Below are 13,418 nucleotides of genomic sequence, written 5' to 3' on the forward strand. Positions count from 1 at the left end.
AGCTGATAGCAACACTTTGAATCCAAATCAAACTCCATCTAGAGGTGATTATAAGATTCACCTTCGTTCACATAAAAGAGCTTTAATAAGATTGAATAATAGCGCGCTTATCTAACAGTCATCAAACATCTTATTGCCTCTTAAAATGTTTTATGTGATTTAAATAATCTAAAATTTACATTCTTTAACTTTAAAAGTCGCTCTCAGGTCAAAGTTTTTCGTTTCATTTCGCTCAAGTCTGTCTTCGTCAAATTGCTTTGTCATTTAATTTGAATAATTATAAACTGAGAATCGTCAATCTAACCAGAAATGGGGTAACCAAAGAGCGGAAAAAACTATCTGGTATCCTATTCGTGCAAATTATCGTGATAACTTTAAAGTGGCTAAAGTCCCTTAAAATACTACGTAAGTAATGTGGTGAAAATTTCCTAAGTTAGGCAATAATCCAATTACAACTTGATACTTTGAAACATAATATCTGTCTGATAAATCACAGCGAGAGTATTAATATAGCTCATAAAACACGAATTCATCAATTGACGATAATCACTCTTTTTGATTCGTGAAGTCTTGGTGATTCTATCCAAAAATTGGGTCGCTTCTTCTATCCTAGTCTCTAAGTCTCTAGTTATTACAGAATTGAAAATGAACAATAAGCCTAAATACCGTTTTCTCATATCAAGTATTGATGCGTAAGTATTGTTTAATGTCTAAACGACAGTTTATTGTCTAAAAACTGGTTTACAAAATAACTAATAATATAACAATTATAATTATAACAGATTTGGCCACATAAACTGCGCTTTAGCCATCGGTGAGATTTTGGCTTCACATGGACACGAAGTGACTTTTTCTAATCATGCTAAGCACAAAAGTCTTGCCGATAGACGAGACTTTAAGTTTATTCCTTTCGATGAACATCATTTTAAATATTTAAACCCAGTTGTTAAATGGATCAATGGACTATTGCATAGATTTCGAAGTGATGCATTATCCATCTTTAATAATTGGACCCATGATGAGATAGATTTTTTCGGATCAATCGTCGAGCACTGTGATGCTAAGAATCGCGCATTGGAACAGGTTTTAAAGGAAAATGAAGACAATTTCGACATGTTTATTGGTGATTTCATGTCAGTCTATCCAGCCTTTTACCGAACAACTTTACCTTGTGCCTTGGTTCGCTCGTCTAACCCAATTTGCCTTTATCCTGGAGGACCACCAGCATGGTCAGGTTTCTCTGTGAAAGAAAAAGAACCAGAAAAATGGGAAAAATTTAGAGCTTTGTTTGGTGAAGCTTCGTCAGTTTTGCGAGAAAAAATGTATTCTTGGTGGAAATCTTATGAGGTACCTTACCCTAATATTAAAGATTCAAGGATTGAAAACTGGTGGTACAGTGAACCTGAGCAACTTGGCATTTATCACTATCCTGAGCTTTTAGATTATCATGAAGTTGGTCCAATAAGGTCAGATAAATGGGTCCGTTTGGATTGTGCTATTCGTAAACCAGATAATGTAGAACCGTTTATTATTCCTGAATCACTCAAGTCTTTGCCAGGGAAATTTATTTATTTCTCACTTGGATCACTAGGGTCAGCTCAAGTAGATTTGATGAAGACTTTCATTAAAATCTTGTCAAAGTGTCCTCATCGTTTTATCGTCTCTAAAGGTCCTAAAGGAGATCAACTTGAATTGGGGCCAAACATGTGGGGCGAAAATTACGTCGATCAAATTTCTGTCCTGGAAGTTGTCGATTTGGTTATAACTCATGGTGGTAACAATACATTTCTGGAGACAATTTATGCTGGAAAACCTTTGATTGTGATTCCTTTCTTCATGGATCAACTTGATAATGCTCAAAGAGCTGTTGATTGTGGAATTGGTTCTCGAATCAATCTCCATGAGCTTCATGAAACAAAGGTATTACAAACCATCGAGCAAACATTATCAAATCCATCGTATGTTGAGAAAATAGTCAAAATAACTGATTCTATGAAATCAACAAAAAGCCAAGAAAATTTAGTCAAAAAAATTGAGACTTTCCTCGAAAATCATCAAAAAAACGTAATAAAGTCTAATGTATTATATCATCTAAAAGGTTAATTAAATTAAAAGCTGAAGCACACATTTGAGAAAAATTTTTAGTCTAAATCATTTTACCTCGTCTTTGCTGAATTTAAAGGAACTTTGAAGGTTTAACGAAGGTTTAATGGCAACTATGGTGGAACCTCAGATGACTTTGAAGCTGAGCCCGGAACATCTAAAGTCAATTTAGCTATTAGAGAAATATAATGTACAATCAGCTAAAAGCAGTAATTGAAATAACAAGAAAACACGACGTAGAAACGAGTCAGCAACGATAAAAACTAAAACTTCTAAGAGAATAAAAAAAATGAAAATAAAAAATAAATAAGCATGAAAAACTGCTCATGGGTCGTCCTTTTTTCACTCCATCTTCAAGATTCGTTATCCTTTCCTATTTTATCGCTTCAAAAAGCTGATCGCTTTCTATCATATCCTTAAATACCAACTTGAAATTGTTATCAATTATGTTTTCAAGAAAAATAAGTTCAAATGTATCTTCAACTGTGAAAACCCGACTCTTGAATCCTACACTTTTTCCTACTTCCATCTTTTACCTCCGAGTTTTTGACTTTAAATCCATACCCAGAACCCAAAGAAACTGGAATTAACAGTAATCTGATCAGAGATAGAGAGAGAATACGGCTTTTAATAGGAAAATATTATTTAAGGAATAGTAGTTTTGGTTTTTTGAAACAAAAATAATTGTAATAATACTCACAGATAAAAAGATTTAGGTAGAAAACATATTGTAATAACCTCTTGAGAAATTCAAATCTATTAGAATTATCGGCTACATGGCAGTTAGACAATTATTCACCAGCTTAATCTATACCTAAAAATTAGATTATGGTAAATGTCATTAAATCAAATCGATAAAAAAATGTCAAATCTATAGCATTTACCGCGCTTGAACGGTTTAAATATCAGCTGGTTGAGAGTAGCAAGTCACTCACGTGCTCAATATGGTTTGCTTCTATCAAAACTGTATTCAATCTTTTTTTATATTTTATTTATTTTGTTGATTTGACTGATTTTTACTTTTTATACATATTTATTCACATTGAGTGTTAACTATCATGAGTTGTTACCTTGATGATCAAATTGATGAGCTTCAGGCGCTGGAGGCAATATATCCAAATGAATTGGAAGGTAAGTTTTCATTTTAAGCCACGAAAGCAACCATTTTTATTTTTACTGGCTATTCATATTTTTTTGTCTTTTTAATTCCATACCTATCAACAATTTAGTCATTTCCAATAAACCTCCAATAAAGTTCAGTGTCTTTCTTAATGTCCAATCAGAGGATCATGAGGAATGTAAGTAACATTGTTTTCCTGTCAACAATTCCGATGTCCCTATCCATTATAACTTGGGCTTATTGATCACCATAATGAGTGTTGCTACCGGTCAAACAGTTGCTGTTTATAAGTTTAATACAAAACACCATTGGATATCATTCAATATCTTTAGAAATACATCTGTTATCCTAAATATAACCAGGTTCATATGCTTTCAAAATGAATCCTACGAAATGAAAGTCAAATCTATGCCCATGATTGGTAATGTTGGTTCATCTTTATGGATTTAGCTTTTCAATTGAAAAATGAAAATTTACTGATTATTGTGGACCCGGTTAAATCAGACATGCAACGAATGCAATAACTGCTCATTGGATTATTGTGTCCACCTCCAGTACATTTTGTAATGTGATACAATTTAAACATTAACCATTTGAGTTTCACAACTTAAGGTATAGAACCAAAACTGATTAATTTTCTTATACGTTCACAGATCAAGTTAAGCTAGTTTTCGAACTCGGAGAAAATTACCCAGAAGAAGGTCCAATCATAGAAGTCGATGAATTCGGTGGAAGTTTTGAGGACCAAGATAGAGATGAGTTGATGGAAATGTTGGACATTGAAGTCGCTAACAATTTAGGAATGGTCATGGTGTTTACTCTAGTTTCAACTGCCAATGAATGGTTACAAAAGAGATGTGATTCACTAAAGAAAAGACGAATTGAAGAAGCCGAACGCAAAAGACTGGAAGCAGAAGCTGAAGAGATGAGACGCTTTGAAGGAACGAAAGTTACAGTTGAATCATTTTTAGCTTGGAAACGTGAATTTGACGCAGAAATGGCTGCTTTAGAGAAAACTCAAGTTAAGTTAGAAGGATCAAATAAAAAATTGACCGGTAGAGAGCTGTTTGAAAAAGATAAGAGCTTAATTGAATCAGATCTTAAATTCTTGGAGGAAGAGGGTGGTGAAGCAGCAGTTGCATGCGTTGATGTTAAAGTTGATGAATCACTATTTCAAGACGTTGAAGATTTGGATATTGATGATGTAGAAGACGAATAATCCAAATTTTTGCTCAATCGCGGCTTATTAAATTTGTAACATAACTTAATTTGGAAATTCGAACTTTTCTTTTCATATAAAATTGCACCGAAACCGAAACTTAAATTGTCTAATCTCATTAAATAATTGCCACTTGCATTTAACGTCAATATAAACATATGCAAATCTATCAAACAGCAGAAGTAATAATCATCTAGAATACATTCGTACACATACCACAGTGTTCAACGGTTAAATAACGTAGCAAGATCTTGATAGTTCTTAATAGCATAGAATGATGACGCGAAAAAAATAAACGCACAAATGTAACGATTAAATCGAGTTTAATCAAATAGACAATAATAAATGATAAGTTCAAGATTAACCCTTCTTTTTAGACACACCAACAGTTCGTCCTCTTCTGCCAGTAGTTTTGGTGTGTTGACCACGAACTCTCAAACTGGAAGAAATAAATGAAAACAAATTAATATAAATGTAAAAACATTCAAATTGAAGTTTCAAGATAAATACTAACCCCCAGTAGTGACGAAGACCTCTGTGAGCCTTAATCTTCTTCAATCTTTCCAAATCTTCACGAATCTTGGTTTCCAAAGAGTTAGAAGTAACCTGACTGTATTTTCCGTCCTTAATATCTCTTTGCCTATTCAAGAACCAAAGTGGGATCTTATATTGTCTAGGATTGGACATGATTGTAACCAATTTTTCAACCTAAAGAAAGACACAAAATGCAAGATAAGTTTTGAACCAAGGACCAGAGAAGACTATTGATGTCAGCAACTAAAGACAACAAAATTACTTACTTCCTCTTCGGTAAGTTCACCAGCACGTTTGTTAAGATCCACATCAGCTTTTTTGCAAACAATGTTGGAAAATCGTCTACCAACACCCTTGATTGAAGTTAATGCAAACATAACTTTACGCCGACCATCAATGTTGGTATTCATTATACGCAAAATGTGTTGAAACTTAGCTGGGATTATGAGAGACTGTAAAAAAGATAAAAATGTATTAATAATCAAACATCCACATAAGTTAAACAAAATACTAATCAAGAAAACTGATTATAAAGCATGAAATTATTAAAAACTCACCATTGTTATTTAATTAAATTAAATTACACTAAATAAAAATAACTAATCAAGCAAGATCCTAATGTTTCTTAACATTCACCAAACCGCAACATAAACTCAAAACTTATTTTCCGTTTCCGAGGCGTAACTAAGGAGACAGTCAAACTCATCACAAGGCAGCGCCGCCAAATTTGAAGTTTACTTTCATGAATATTCAATGGTTAATGAACTCTAACAAAAGAGAGAAATGAAATGCTTCTCTTTTATTCCAAATCAGTATTTTTAGTTATGACATGGTATTCAATTTTTTTGAATGTACATCATGATTCTACCAGGTATCAAATTGGGTTTTTTAGAACCAGGATGTTAGTCAGTTTCCGAAAGATAATTTTTCTGAAGTCTATTATTTTGTAGTAGAAAAATTTTATCAATGATTTGAACAAATAATTTAAAACTATAAAATCAAACGAGTCATTTTGGTAACACATTCTGTGAATTAATTAAGGGGTTCATTATTTGAAATTCAATAAAATATTGATTGTTCATTTTTTTTAGATTTCAGAATGAAAAACAATACGTTTAATGAAATCAAAGATTATAAACAATGAAAAGATGAGTTGATAATTCACAAGATGAGTGTATTAAATACGTTAAAATATAATTAATCTTTGGTGATAAAAAACAACATTTTATTAGAGATGAATCTGGGATTTGTGCGTCTTCAAGCTTTCAAAGCACGTTATCTCGAAGAGTTTTGGCTTTTGTTAATATTTTCTGGTGTAAAGTTGTATCAATACTAATAGAAGGCATTTCTGGTGTTCCAGGTAAAGATTTTTTGATTGCTGATGTTCCTGATGGTGGTTTAGGTTCTTCCGGCGTTGATTTTTCCAAAGATCTTAAATTTGCTCGGGGTTCAGGGCTGATTCGGTAGGTATTATGACTGTTTTTTATCTTGTTAGCTGCAGCAGTTTAGGTTTAAGTTTAGGTATGATACATCTGATATGTATCTTCACTCAAAGGCATTAAAAGTCATCTGTTTGGAATTCGCTTAGTACTTTTAAGGGGGAATCTTTTCTTTTGGTTGAGCCTTTCCGCACTTTAGCCCTGGCCTCTTCTGGCTTTTCTTTACGGACCAAAGGTTTCTTTTCCGGAGCTCGCATCTTCCAAACAACGATTGGGGCACTTCTGATTCCTCGGGTATATTTTGTTGACGCGACGTAAGAAGCTTTAACAGTGAGAACCACTGCATTCATTAAGTTTTTGGCTGCCTGGATGAGGGATGTTGCGCTGTCCAACTGTTGAATAAAGTAAAAATAATTATTAAGAGAAATCTTTTCTTTAAATTTAAATAAAAAGTCTGACTTACCCCTGATACAATTAAATTTCCTGATATGTTTTGAACATCGGCCTTTACTTTTGAGGTAATATTTAATTGTTGACAGTAAAGTTCAATTCTCTTGAGATAAGCAAGTAAATCTTTCTTAGTATCTGATTCAGGACATTGTTCAGCAATTTGACCTGCTAGTTTATCCAATGTTGTTCCTAACTCGGAAATCTCTTTAGCTTTACTGATGACATCCATTGTTGTTTTCAGCGGACCTTTACCTCGAGTGAATTCAGTCATTTCAATCATGATGAAACACATTTTTTTAGCAATAACAACAATGTCATTTCCCTTTTCGTCCCATTTTGCCACTTCTCGATCAAATCTTACTTTTTCGGTCCTAAATGTCTCAAATTGTGCGGCAATCTTTTGTTTTTCTTCTTCACTTATCATTCTATAAGCTTCTCTTGTATTGGTTAAACCACTGATTTCAGGATATTCATCAAAATCAGTGACAACGCTTCGAGTTTCACAATTAGTATCCTCATAGCCAATTTCAGTTTCAGAGTCAAAGTCATCAATTACTCGATCAAAATGAACAGCTCGTCGAATTTCTTTCACTCCATCATACACCATCCTAGAGGCGTCAATGAATTGGTTATCATCCAATTCTTTGAATCGATTATTTGATAATAATTCAATAGCCTTTTCCACTTTACTGGCAAAAGCGGGCATTATTCTATTTCTCAATTCATATACTGAATTCATAACTCTTTCAGTAAACTCGTTCGGTTCATAATTATCCATTTCAGCAGAGACGACATTACAAACTCGAGCAGCACGTCCTCTTATAGCTCCAGCCATACGATGAAGTTTATCTCCATCATGCTCATTGAGAGCTGAAACACATTCTTTAAAATATTCTAGAATATGACTTTCTGAAACAGATAGGAAATCATCAATTGTGGTGATGTCGTCAACAGCTTCAGTTAATAACCGAACTTGAGTTTCCCATAGATTTTTGTAGGCATCCATATTTTCAATAGCAACTTTTGATTTCGGTCGAGCTGCTAAGATTTTGGCAGCATTAATAACTTGAGGGCATAAGTTGTTGATTTGAAGGGCTGCATATCGCACCATACGAACACCTTCTCCGTTATCTGACATGCTACATGCAAGGCTAGCAACCTCCACCAATTTTTTAGAATGTTCATCAAACATTTTTTGATAAAGCTCAACTTCGTCTTCATCACCACGTCTAGCTGCTTCATCCAAAACGAGAAGAGGAACATTGGTTTCCAAAAAAGAATCTGTTACATGGCCAATGACTGCCTGTCGCAATTGTCGTCGTAAATCTTTAGTTTTAATATTCATTCTCTCAACCGCTCTCTCCAAGTTTTCACAAGGCTCATTAGATCCAACATTTGCAAAATATTCTGATAAAAGATCTTGAAGAGCTTGACGGACAGCATTGCATTCGACAACAATTCTTTGTTTCCTAATTTCACGAGTACATGAAGAGTCCGCCATCAAAGCTGCACCACTAATTATTCTTTCCAATTGTGCTTCCAGGTCTGGTCTGGTCTTATATTCATTGTAACTCAATGGGTCCATGATAACTCTTTCATCGAATTCATTTAAAGCTGAAGCCATTTCTCCAGGAAAATCATGTATATCGTCTTTGGGTTTATTGCCTTTGGCAACATCTCTCACAGTTGCTACAGCTTCACAAACTTGTCTAAATACTAAATCACGATTTTCTTTAGCAGCAGACAGTTCAGGATGCCGAACAAACACCTTCGAAGCTGTTAGAAGCATCATACTGTTTTTCTTGAGGACAGCCCTAGCAGCACCAAGATTATCACGCAATTTACAATCTATTAGTTCATTCTGTCTTTTAGCAGCATGATGGAACAAATTATTGGCATTCAAGCCAAACTTATTGAAGTTTTCCAACAACTCCTCATGACTGTCAGAATTTAAAACGTTTTCCAAATCACCTTCAACGGCTTTTAAAGATTGTAATAAATTTTTAACATCGACAGTGTCAGCCAGAATGATAAGTTCCGCAACACGGAAAAGTAGATCTCTGGCGGCTCTTACCATTTTGCTTCTTTTAGCTGAAGAAAAAGGATCATCAGAAAAATCTCGAGATGCTTCAAACATATTTTTTCCAGTCTCACGAACTTTTTCTAATGAAGCAGCCATCTCTTCTTGAATATCGGCATTTTCAGCTGCAATTTCTTCACCAATACTAATGAAATTTTGAATAGATTTCTCTACAGTGGCAACTAAAACTTGTGGTCTCTGAGATTTGCCACCTTTCCTTTTTTCCTGATTTTGCACCAGTGTAGTAACCTAAGATGGATGAATATAACGAAATATTAGAAATCTAAAAATAAAAAATACTCAGACTTACCTCAAGAACTAATGGAGCCAAAGCTTCCTCAATAGAACGCGTTTCTATTTTTAATACCATTTTATTGATGCTTCGCAATGTTGAGTAAAATAAAAATAAACCAATTATAAAGAAGATAATCAAATAATAGATAATAGAAAATTAAAGAGATTCAAAAGTTGGTTTTTGACAGATAGTGTGAAGTTTGGTGTTTATTTTCAACAAAAAGTACAACTCTAACTCTTTGTTGTCAAATGGAATCAGAAAAATAGAGGGAGACACTTGACTAGAGTGATTTTTAAAAATATCCAAAGTACAATTTTGATTGTACATCATGATTCTACCAGGTATGAAATTGGGTTTTTGGAACCAGGATGTTAGTCAGTTTCCGAAAGATAATTTTTCTGAAGTCTATTATTTTGTAGTAGAAAAATTTTATCCATGATTTGATCAAATAATTTAAAACTATAAAATCAAACGAGTTATTTTGATATTACATTCTGTGAATTAATTAAGGGATCCATTATTTGAAATTCAATAAAATATTGATTGTTCATTTTTTCAGAATGAAAAACAATACGTTTAATAAAATCAAAGAGTATAAACAATGAAAAGATGAGTTGATAATTCACAAGCTGAGTGTATTAAATACGTTAAAATAATATTAATCTTTGGTGATAAAAAACAACATTTTATTAGAGATGAATCTGGGATTTGTGCGTCTTCAAACTTTCAAAACACGTTATCTCGAAGAGTTTTGGCTTTTGTTAATATTTTCTGGTGTAAAGTTGTATCAATACTAATAGAAGGCATTTCTGGTGTTCCAGGTAAAGATTTTTTGATTGCTGATGTTCCTGATGGTGGTTTAGGTTCTTCCGGCGTTGATTTTTCCAAAGATCTTAAATTTGCTCGGGGTTCAGGGCTGATTCGGTAGGTATTATGACTGTTTTTTATCTTGTTAGCTGCAGCAGACCAAGGGAAGACAGGTGATTCAGGGGTGGCTGACCGGTTCTTTTTCAAAAAAGTTCTGTTGTTAGGTGGAGTGCTTTCATTTTTTACATCTTCTGAGTTATTACGTGGATTTGAAAATTTTCCCGGACGATAATCTAAAGGCGGTCTCAAATTGTTTCTAGGTTTTCCTTTAGAAACAGGTCTAGTGGTGGTTAATCCAGGGGTAAACTCAACAAGAACCGTTGAAGCATCATATCTATTGTTAGGTGCTGTAGAATCGGCAACACTGCTGGTAAAACTTGCTGTCAAATCATTGAGTCCATTAGCTGCTTTGCATCCAGTTATATATTTGATAGATACACCATCTTGAGAATCTTCTCTATCATTGGGTGAGGCTAAAAATGAAGGAGGCATCATGGGATATCGTTTTACATCTTGAGTCGACAGATTTGAACCTAAATTTGCGTGGGTGGTTGGGTTTTTAGTAGCTTCAATGATACTTTTGCGTTTATTATCAACATTTTTACGACCAGTCACTATTAAAAGAGAAAAAATAAAAGATCATTAGAATGCAATTATTTAAAACCTACTGAAAAAAAGCCACCAAGCATGACAAGAAAAATGGTTACCTTTAAAAGTTGACCTCAACAATTTTGATTTATCAACCTCTTTGTCTTTTAATAGGTTAGAAAGGGTTGGTTTAACAGTTTCGTCAATATCACCATTCACTAATTGAGGGGTTGCCTTCCTTTTCTCAGGTGAAGCATAGACAAACGGTTTGTAGCCAAACTCTTTGAATCCAGAATTATTCTCAAATTGGACCAGTTTTGTTTTAAGATCTTCAACGTTTCTATCCAAATCGTCCAAGTTGAATGGATGTTTCATCAACTGGTTGAACAAGATAGACACATCAGCAAAAGTATTTTTAACAGAGTCATCAAATTGGTTAATTTTATCAATGTCTTGGTCAGTTAACGGTCCATCTAAGGAAGGAAATCCATTATCTAATTCTTGTTTCAAAGAACGTACACTAGTTTCAATATATTCAACACCTTCCTTTAACTTGTCAAAAAAAGGCTTATCTGGATCAAGTTTCATATCGGTGAAAAGGCTTAGCCAATGTACATATAGTAAAAATTATAAATCAACTCGACGATCCAAAATAATTTAAAAACATCTATTTAATAACATTGGAATAAGAGGCAAGTATCACAGCTAAACAAATAAAGCAATTATCAAGACAAACTTTGAAAAGTTCAGTTAAAAGATGTTGTGACAAGCACAATATCAATAAAAGTTGCAGAAAATATCAAAACCATCTGATATTTGAGTCCGGATCCTAAGTCTACGCGCCAAAAAATTTTTTTAAACATTCTTGGCTTAAAAAGTGTGTTGTTTGTCTGATTACTTAATTATATGTGTATAAATATTTAATTAATATGCTTTGTTTTTCACAAGGATTCTACTTTTTTTGTTTTTATGCAATTTTAGAATCTCAAGATTCATACTTTCAAAATTATTCAAATGGTTAACTTATCTAAAAGTGTGAAAATCAATCTTTACCAGATTCATTCAACCTGATTTTTTTATCTTCCTCGATAATGTGCATTTCATCAACATCATCGCCTTGCAGTTATCTCATAATAATTTGGAAACTTGTATTTCCAATTTCATTACCACAGAAAGGGAATACATTGAACAATTTGGTGCATTGAAAAACTAATATTTGGCCAATGCAAAGATGATTTTCCTGGTGATGCGTTTGAAGGACTCGTTAAAATAACTGGATCTTGTTGGATTTCCATATTAAACTTGGAAAAAAAATTACATCTTAAGCTGAATGCTCCTTGAATCATTGATACATTGTAATGGTAATCCATCTCCATGTCGGATTGGTACTAGCAATCATTTTTTCCTACAGTAAAGTTATTAACTCTGCCACAAAGACAAACTTGTCACAAAGTGATGCCAGATAATATTTACCAAGGCTATACATGTTTCAAATGCTCATTGAATGTTCATAAAGATGATCGGAATAACTTTGAATATCGTTGTATTGGTGGGAATAACTTGAAGAAATGCAAACTGTCCGAGTTGAAATGGATTTCCAATTCAAATCTTTGGCAACTAAGTAGCAATTCGTGAAGATATTTAAATATGGATTTTTTTTGTTTCAAATCAAATTTTGTAACTATCAATTCTTGAAGTAATATTTCTTTATTGAGATTAAAATATAGATTTTTTACTCGAATTTCGTGCAAATTATTCTCATTTTCTTGACATAGCTACAAAAAAATTAAAATCGACTTGAATTTGTACAGGTAAAACATCTTCAGTGCCAAGTATAGACTTCAACTTTTCAATAATATTGTCTATGAAAAGTTTTCCCTTCTCTGGATCTTGGTCGATTAATTTATTATAACTTGACCAAGATTTGATATAATTGAGGTAATTTTCACAAGTGTAGTCAATTGAACAAATAAAATCATGTTTCATGCTTGCCTTGAATGGTAATGGCAATTCAGTGAAATAACGATTGTGTACATCGATGGCTCGTTGATCCCATAGTCCCATATCAGCCAAATCTTGAAAAGCTTTTTCAGCCATTTCAGCTATTAATACTTGAGTCATTTTTGCGTCTTTAGTTGTTTTAATAGGAGCAGCTGTGTAAAAAATGGCAGCAAAAACTCCTCCAGGAACTAACATACGATCCAACTCCTGGTAAAATTTGGGTAAATCAAACCAATGGACACATTGAGAAGCAGTTACTAATGAAACAGAATTATCTTCAACTGGAATCGATTCTGCTGGTGAAACCTGTGAAAATGAGTAAACATTTAGGTAAACAAAATGAAGGTTTATTTAGAGTTTGGTCTTACCTTAAATGAGATATTTGGAAATTGATTGCGTTTGTTTGCTTCATCGATTTGAGCTTCACTGATGTCAACTCCAAGAATATTGGTGAAATGATCTTTTAACAGGAAAGTTGATTGACCAGAACCGGCACCAACATCAACAGCAATTGGCCAAAGACCATTTTCATTTGGTTTACAACCTGATCGAAGATAATCCAAAACTGTATCAATCAGCTCTGATGGAGGTCTAACTCGACCCTGAGCATATGTTGCAGCCTGAATGCGTGAACCAAACTGAAGGCTTGCCATGATAAATTGTGAATTATAGTTAAACTTCAGCACAAACTTGAAATACTCAGCATTTTCTTATTCATAGTT

At 33.5% G+C, this 13,418-nt stretch overlaps 6 protein-coding genes and 1 long non-coding RNA gene across 9 annotated transcripts; 2 read left to right on the forward strand and 5 right to left on the reverse strand.

Moving 5' to 3' along the window:
* Positions 1 to 155: 155 nt before the first annotated feature.
* Positions 156 to 2,138, forward strand: LOC107367794 (sterol 3-beta-glucosyltransferase-like). 3 transcript variants are annotated; one of them, XM_089266837.1, is made up of 3 exons: positions 156 to 405; positions 497 to 692; positions 783 to 2,138. In XM_089266837.1, the coding sequence occupies exons 2-3, from the start codon at positions 646 to 648 to the stop codon at positions 2,101 to 2,103; spliced, it is 1,368 nt and encodes a 455-aa protein (XP_089122963.1). In that variant the 5' UTR covers positions 156 to 405; positions 497 to 645; the 3' UTR covers positions 2,104 to 2,138.
* Positions 2,139 to 2,186: 48 nt separating this feature from the next.
* Positions 2,187 to 2,989, reverse strand: LOC112539790 (uncharacterized). Its single transcript, XR_003083770.2, has 2 exons — positions 2,804 to 2,989; positions 2,187 to 2,700 (listed from the first exon to the last, which is right to left on the reverse strand). It is a non-coding gene; the product is annotated as an uncharacterized LOC112539790 (long non-coding RNA).
* Positions 2,990 to 3,042: 53 nt separating this feature from the next.
* Positions 3,043 to 4,541, forward strand: LOC107369050 (RWD domain-containing protein 1). Its single transcript, XM_015936967.3, has 3 exons — positions 3,043 to 3,234; positions 3,333 to 3,401; positions 3,877 to 4,541. Exons 1-3 carry the CDS (start codon positions 3,162 to 3,164, stop codon positions 4,440 to 4,442), a joined length of 708 nt encoding a protein of 235 aa, XP_015792453.1. The 5' UTR covers positions 3,043 to 3,161; the 3' UTR covers positions 4,443 to 4,541.
* A 207-nt stretch (positions 4,542 to 4,748) lies between these two features.
* RpS18 (ribosomal protein S18) lies at positions 4,749 to 5,598 on the reverse strand. The gene is made up of 4 exons (XM_015936976.3): positions 5,534 to 5,598; positions 5,243 to 5,428; positions 4,957 to 5,150; positions 4,749 to 4,881 (listed from the first exon to the last, which is right to left on the reverse strand). The coding sequence occupies exons 1-4, from the start codon at positions 5,534 to 5,536 to the stop codon at positions 4,803 to 4,805; spliced, it is 462 nt and encodes a 153-aa protein (XP_015792462.1). The 5' UTR covers positions 5,537 to 5,598; the 3' UTR covers positions 4,749 to 4,802.
* Positions 5,599 to 6,008: 410 nt separating this feature from the next.
* LOC107367599 (catenin alpha) lies at positions 6,009 to 9,461 on the reverse strand. Its single transcript, XM_015935329.3, has 3 exons — positions 9,256 to 9,461; positions 6,879 to 9,194; positions 6,009 to 6,807 (listed from the first exon to the last, which is right to left on the reverse strand). The coding sequence occupies exons 1-3, from the start codon at positions 9,313 to 9,315 to the stop codon at positions 6,535 to 6,537; spliced, it is 2,649 nt and encodes an 882-aa protein (XP_015790815.1). The 5' UTR covers positions 9,316 to 9,461; the 3' UTR covers positions 6,009 to 6,534.
* Positions 9,462 to 9,757: 296 nt separating this feature from the next.
* Positions 9,758 to 11,447, reverse strand: LOC107367609 (uncharacterized). The gene is made up of 2 exons (XM_015935335.3): positions 10,815 to 11,447; positions 9,758 to 10,721 (listed from the first exon to the last, which is right to left on the reverse strand). The coding sequence occupies exons 1-2, from the start codon at positions 11,281 to 11,283 to the stop codon at positions 9,967 to 9,969; spliced, it is 1,224 nt and encodes a 407-aa protein (XP_015790821.2). The 5' UTR covers positions 11,284 to 11,447; the 3' UTR covers positions 9,758 to 9,966.
* A 936-nt stretch (positions 11,448 to 12,383) lies between these two features.
* Positions 12,384 to 13,370, reverse strand: LOC107360220 (putative methyltransferase DDB_G0268948). The gene is made up of 2 exons (XM_015926854.3): positions 13,065 to 13,370; positions 12,384 to 13,002 (listed from the first exon to the last, which is right to left on the reverse strand). The coding sequence occupies exons 1-2, from the start codon at positions 13,347 to 13,349 to the stop codon at positions 12,454 to 12,456; spliced, it is 834 nt and encodes a 277-aa protein (XP_015782340.2). The 5' UTR covers positions 13,350 to 13,370; the 3' UTR covers positions 12,384 to 12,453.
* Between the last annotated feature and the right edge of the window lie 48 nt (positions 13,371 to 13,418).

Source organism: Tetranychus urticae, chromosome 2 (assembly GCF_039701765.1).
Source record: "Tetranychus urticae isolate SD_2017Ah chromosome 2, NJAU_TeUrti_SD_1.0, whole genome shotgun sequence".
Lineage (NCBI taxonomy): Eukaryota > Metazoa > Arthropoda > Arachnida > Trombidiformes > Tetranychidae > Tetranychus > Tetranychus urticae.

Bases quoted from the DNA above. Each gene is read 5' to 3' on its own strand.
- LOC107367794 (XM_089266837.1), top strand. From the start codon at position 646: ATGAACAATAAGCCTAAATACCGTTTTCTCATATCAAGTATTGATGC. The intron at 693-782 runs GTAAGTATTGTT...TAATTATAACAG, and splicing joins CTCATATCAAGTATTGATGC to ATTTGGCCACATAAACTGCG.
- LOC107369050 (XM_015936967.3), top strand. From the start codon at position 3,162: ATGAGTTGTTACCTTGATGATCAAATTGATGAGCTTCAGGCGCTGGAG. The intron at 3,235-3,332 runs GTAAGTTTTCAT...TCAACAATTTAG, and splicing joins ATATCCAAATGAATTGGAAG to TCATTTCCAATAAACCTCCA. The intron at 3,402-3,876 runs GTAAGTAACATT...ATACGTTCACAG, and splicing joins ATCAGAGGATCATGAGGAAT to ATCAAGTTAAGCTAGTTTTC.
- RpS18 (XM_015936976.3), bottom strand. The intron at 5,151-5,242 runs GTAAGTAATTTT...GTCTTTCTTTAG, and splicing joins GTGAACTTACCGAAGAGGAA to GTTGAAAAATTGGTTACAAT. The intron at 4,882-4,956 runs GTTAGTATTTAT...TATTTCTTCCAG, and splicing joins GGTCTTCGTCACTACTGGGG to TTTGAGAGTTCGTGGTCAAC.
- LOC107367599 (XM_015935329.3), bottom strand. From the start codon at position 9,315: ATGGTATTAAAAATAGAAACGCGTTCTATTGAGGAAGCTTTGGCTCCA. The intron at 9,195-9,255 runs GTAAGTCTGAGT...CATCCATCTTAG, and splicing joins TGGCTCCATTAGTTCTTGAG to GTTACTACACTGGTGCAAAA. The intron at 6,808-6,878 runs GTAAGTCAGACT...TTTATTCAACAG, and splicing joins GAAATTTAATTGTATCAGGG to TTGGACAGCGCAACATCCCT.
- LOC107367609 (XM_015935335.3), bottom strand. From the start codon at position 11,283: ATGAAACTTGATCCAGATAAGCCTTTTTTTGACAAGTTAAAGGAAGGT. The intron at 10,722-10,814 runs GTAACCATTTTT...CTCTTTTAATAG, and splicing joins GTTGAGGTCAACTTTTAAAG to TGACTGGTCGTAAAAATGTT.
- LOC107360220 (XM_015926854.3), bottom strand. From the start codon at position 13,349: ATGGCAAGCCTTCAGTTTGGTTCACGCATTCAGGCTGCAACATATGCT. The intron at 13,003-13,064 runs GTAAGACCAAAC...TCATTTTCACAG, and splicing joins TTCCAAATATCTCATTTAAG to GTTTCACCAGCAGAATCGAT.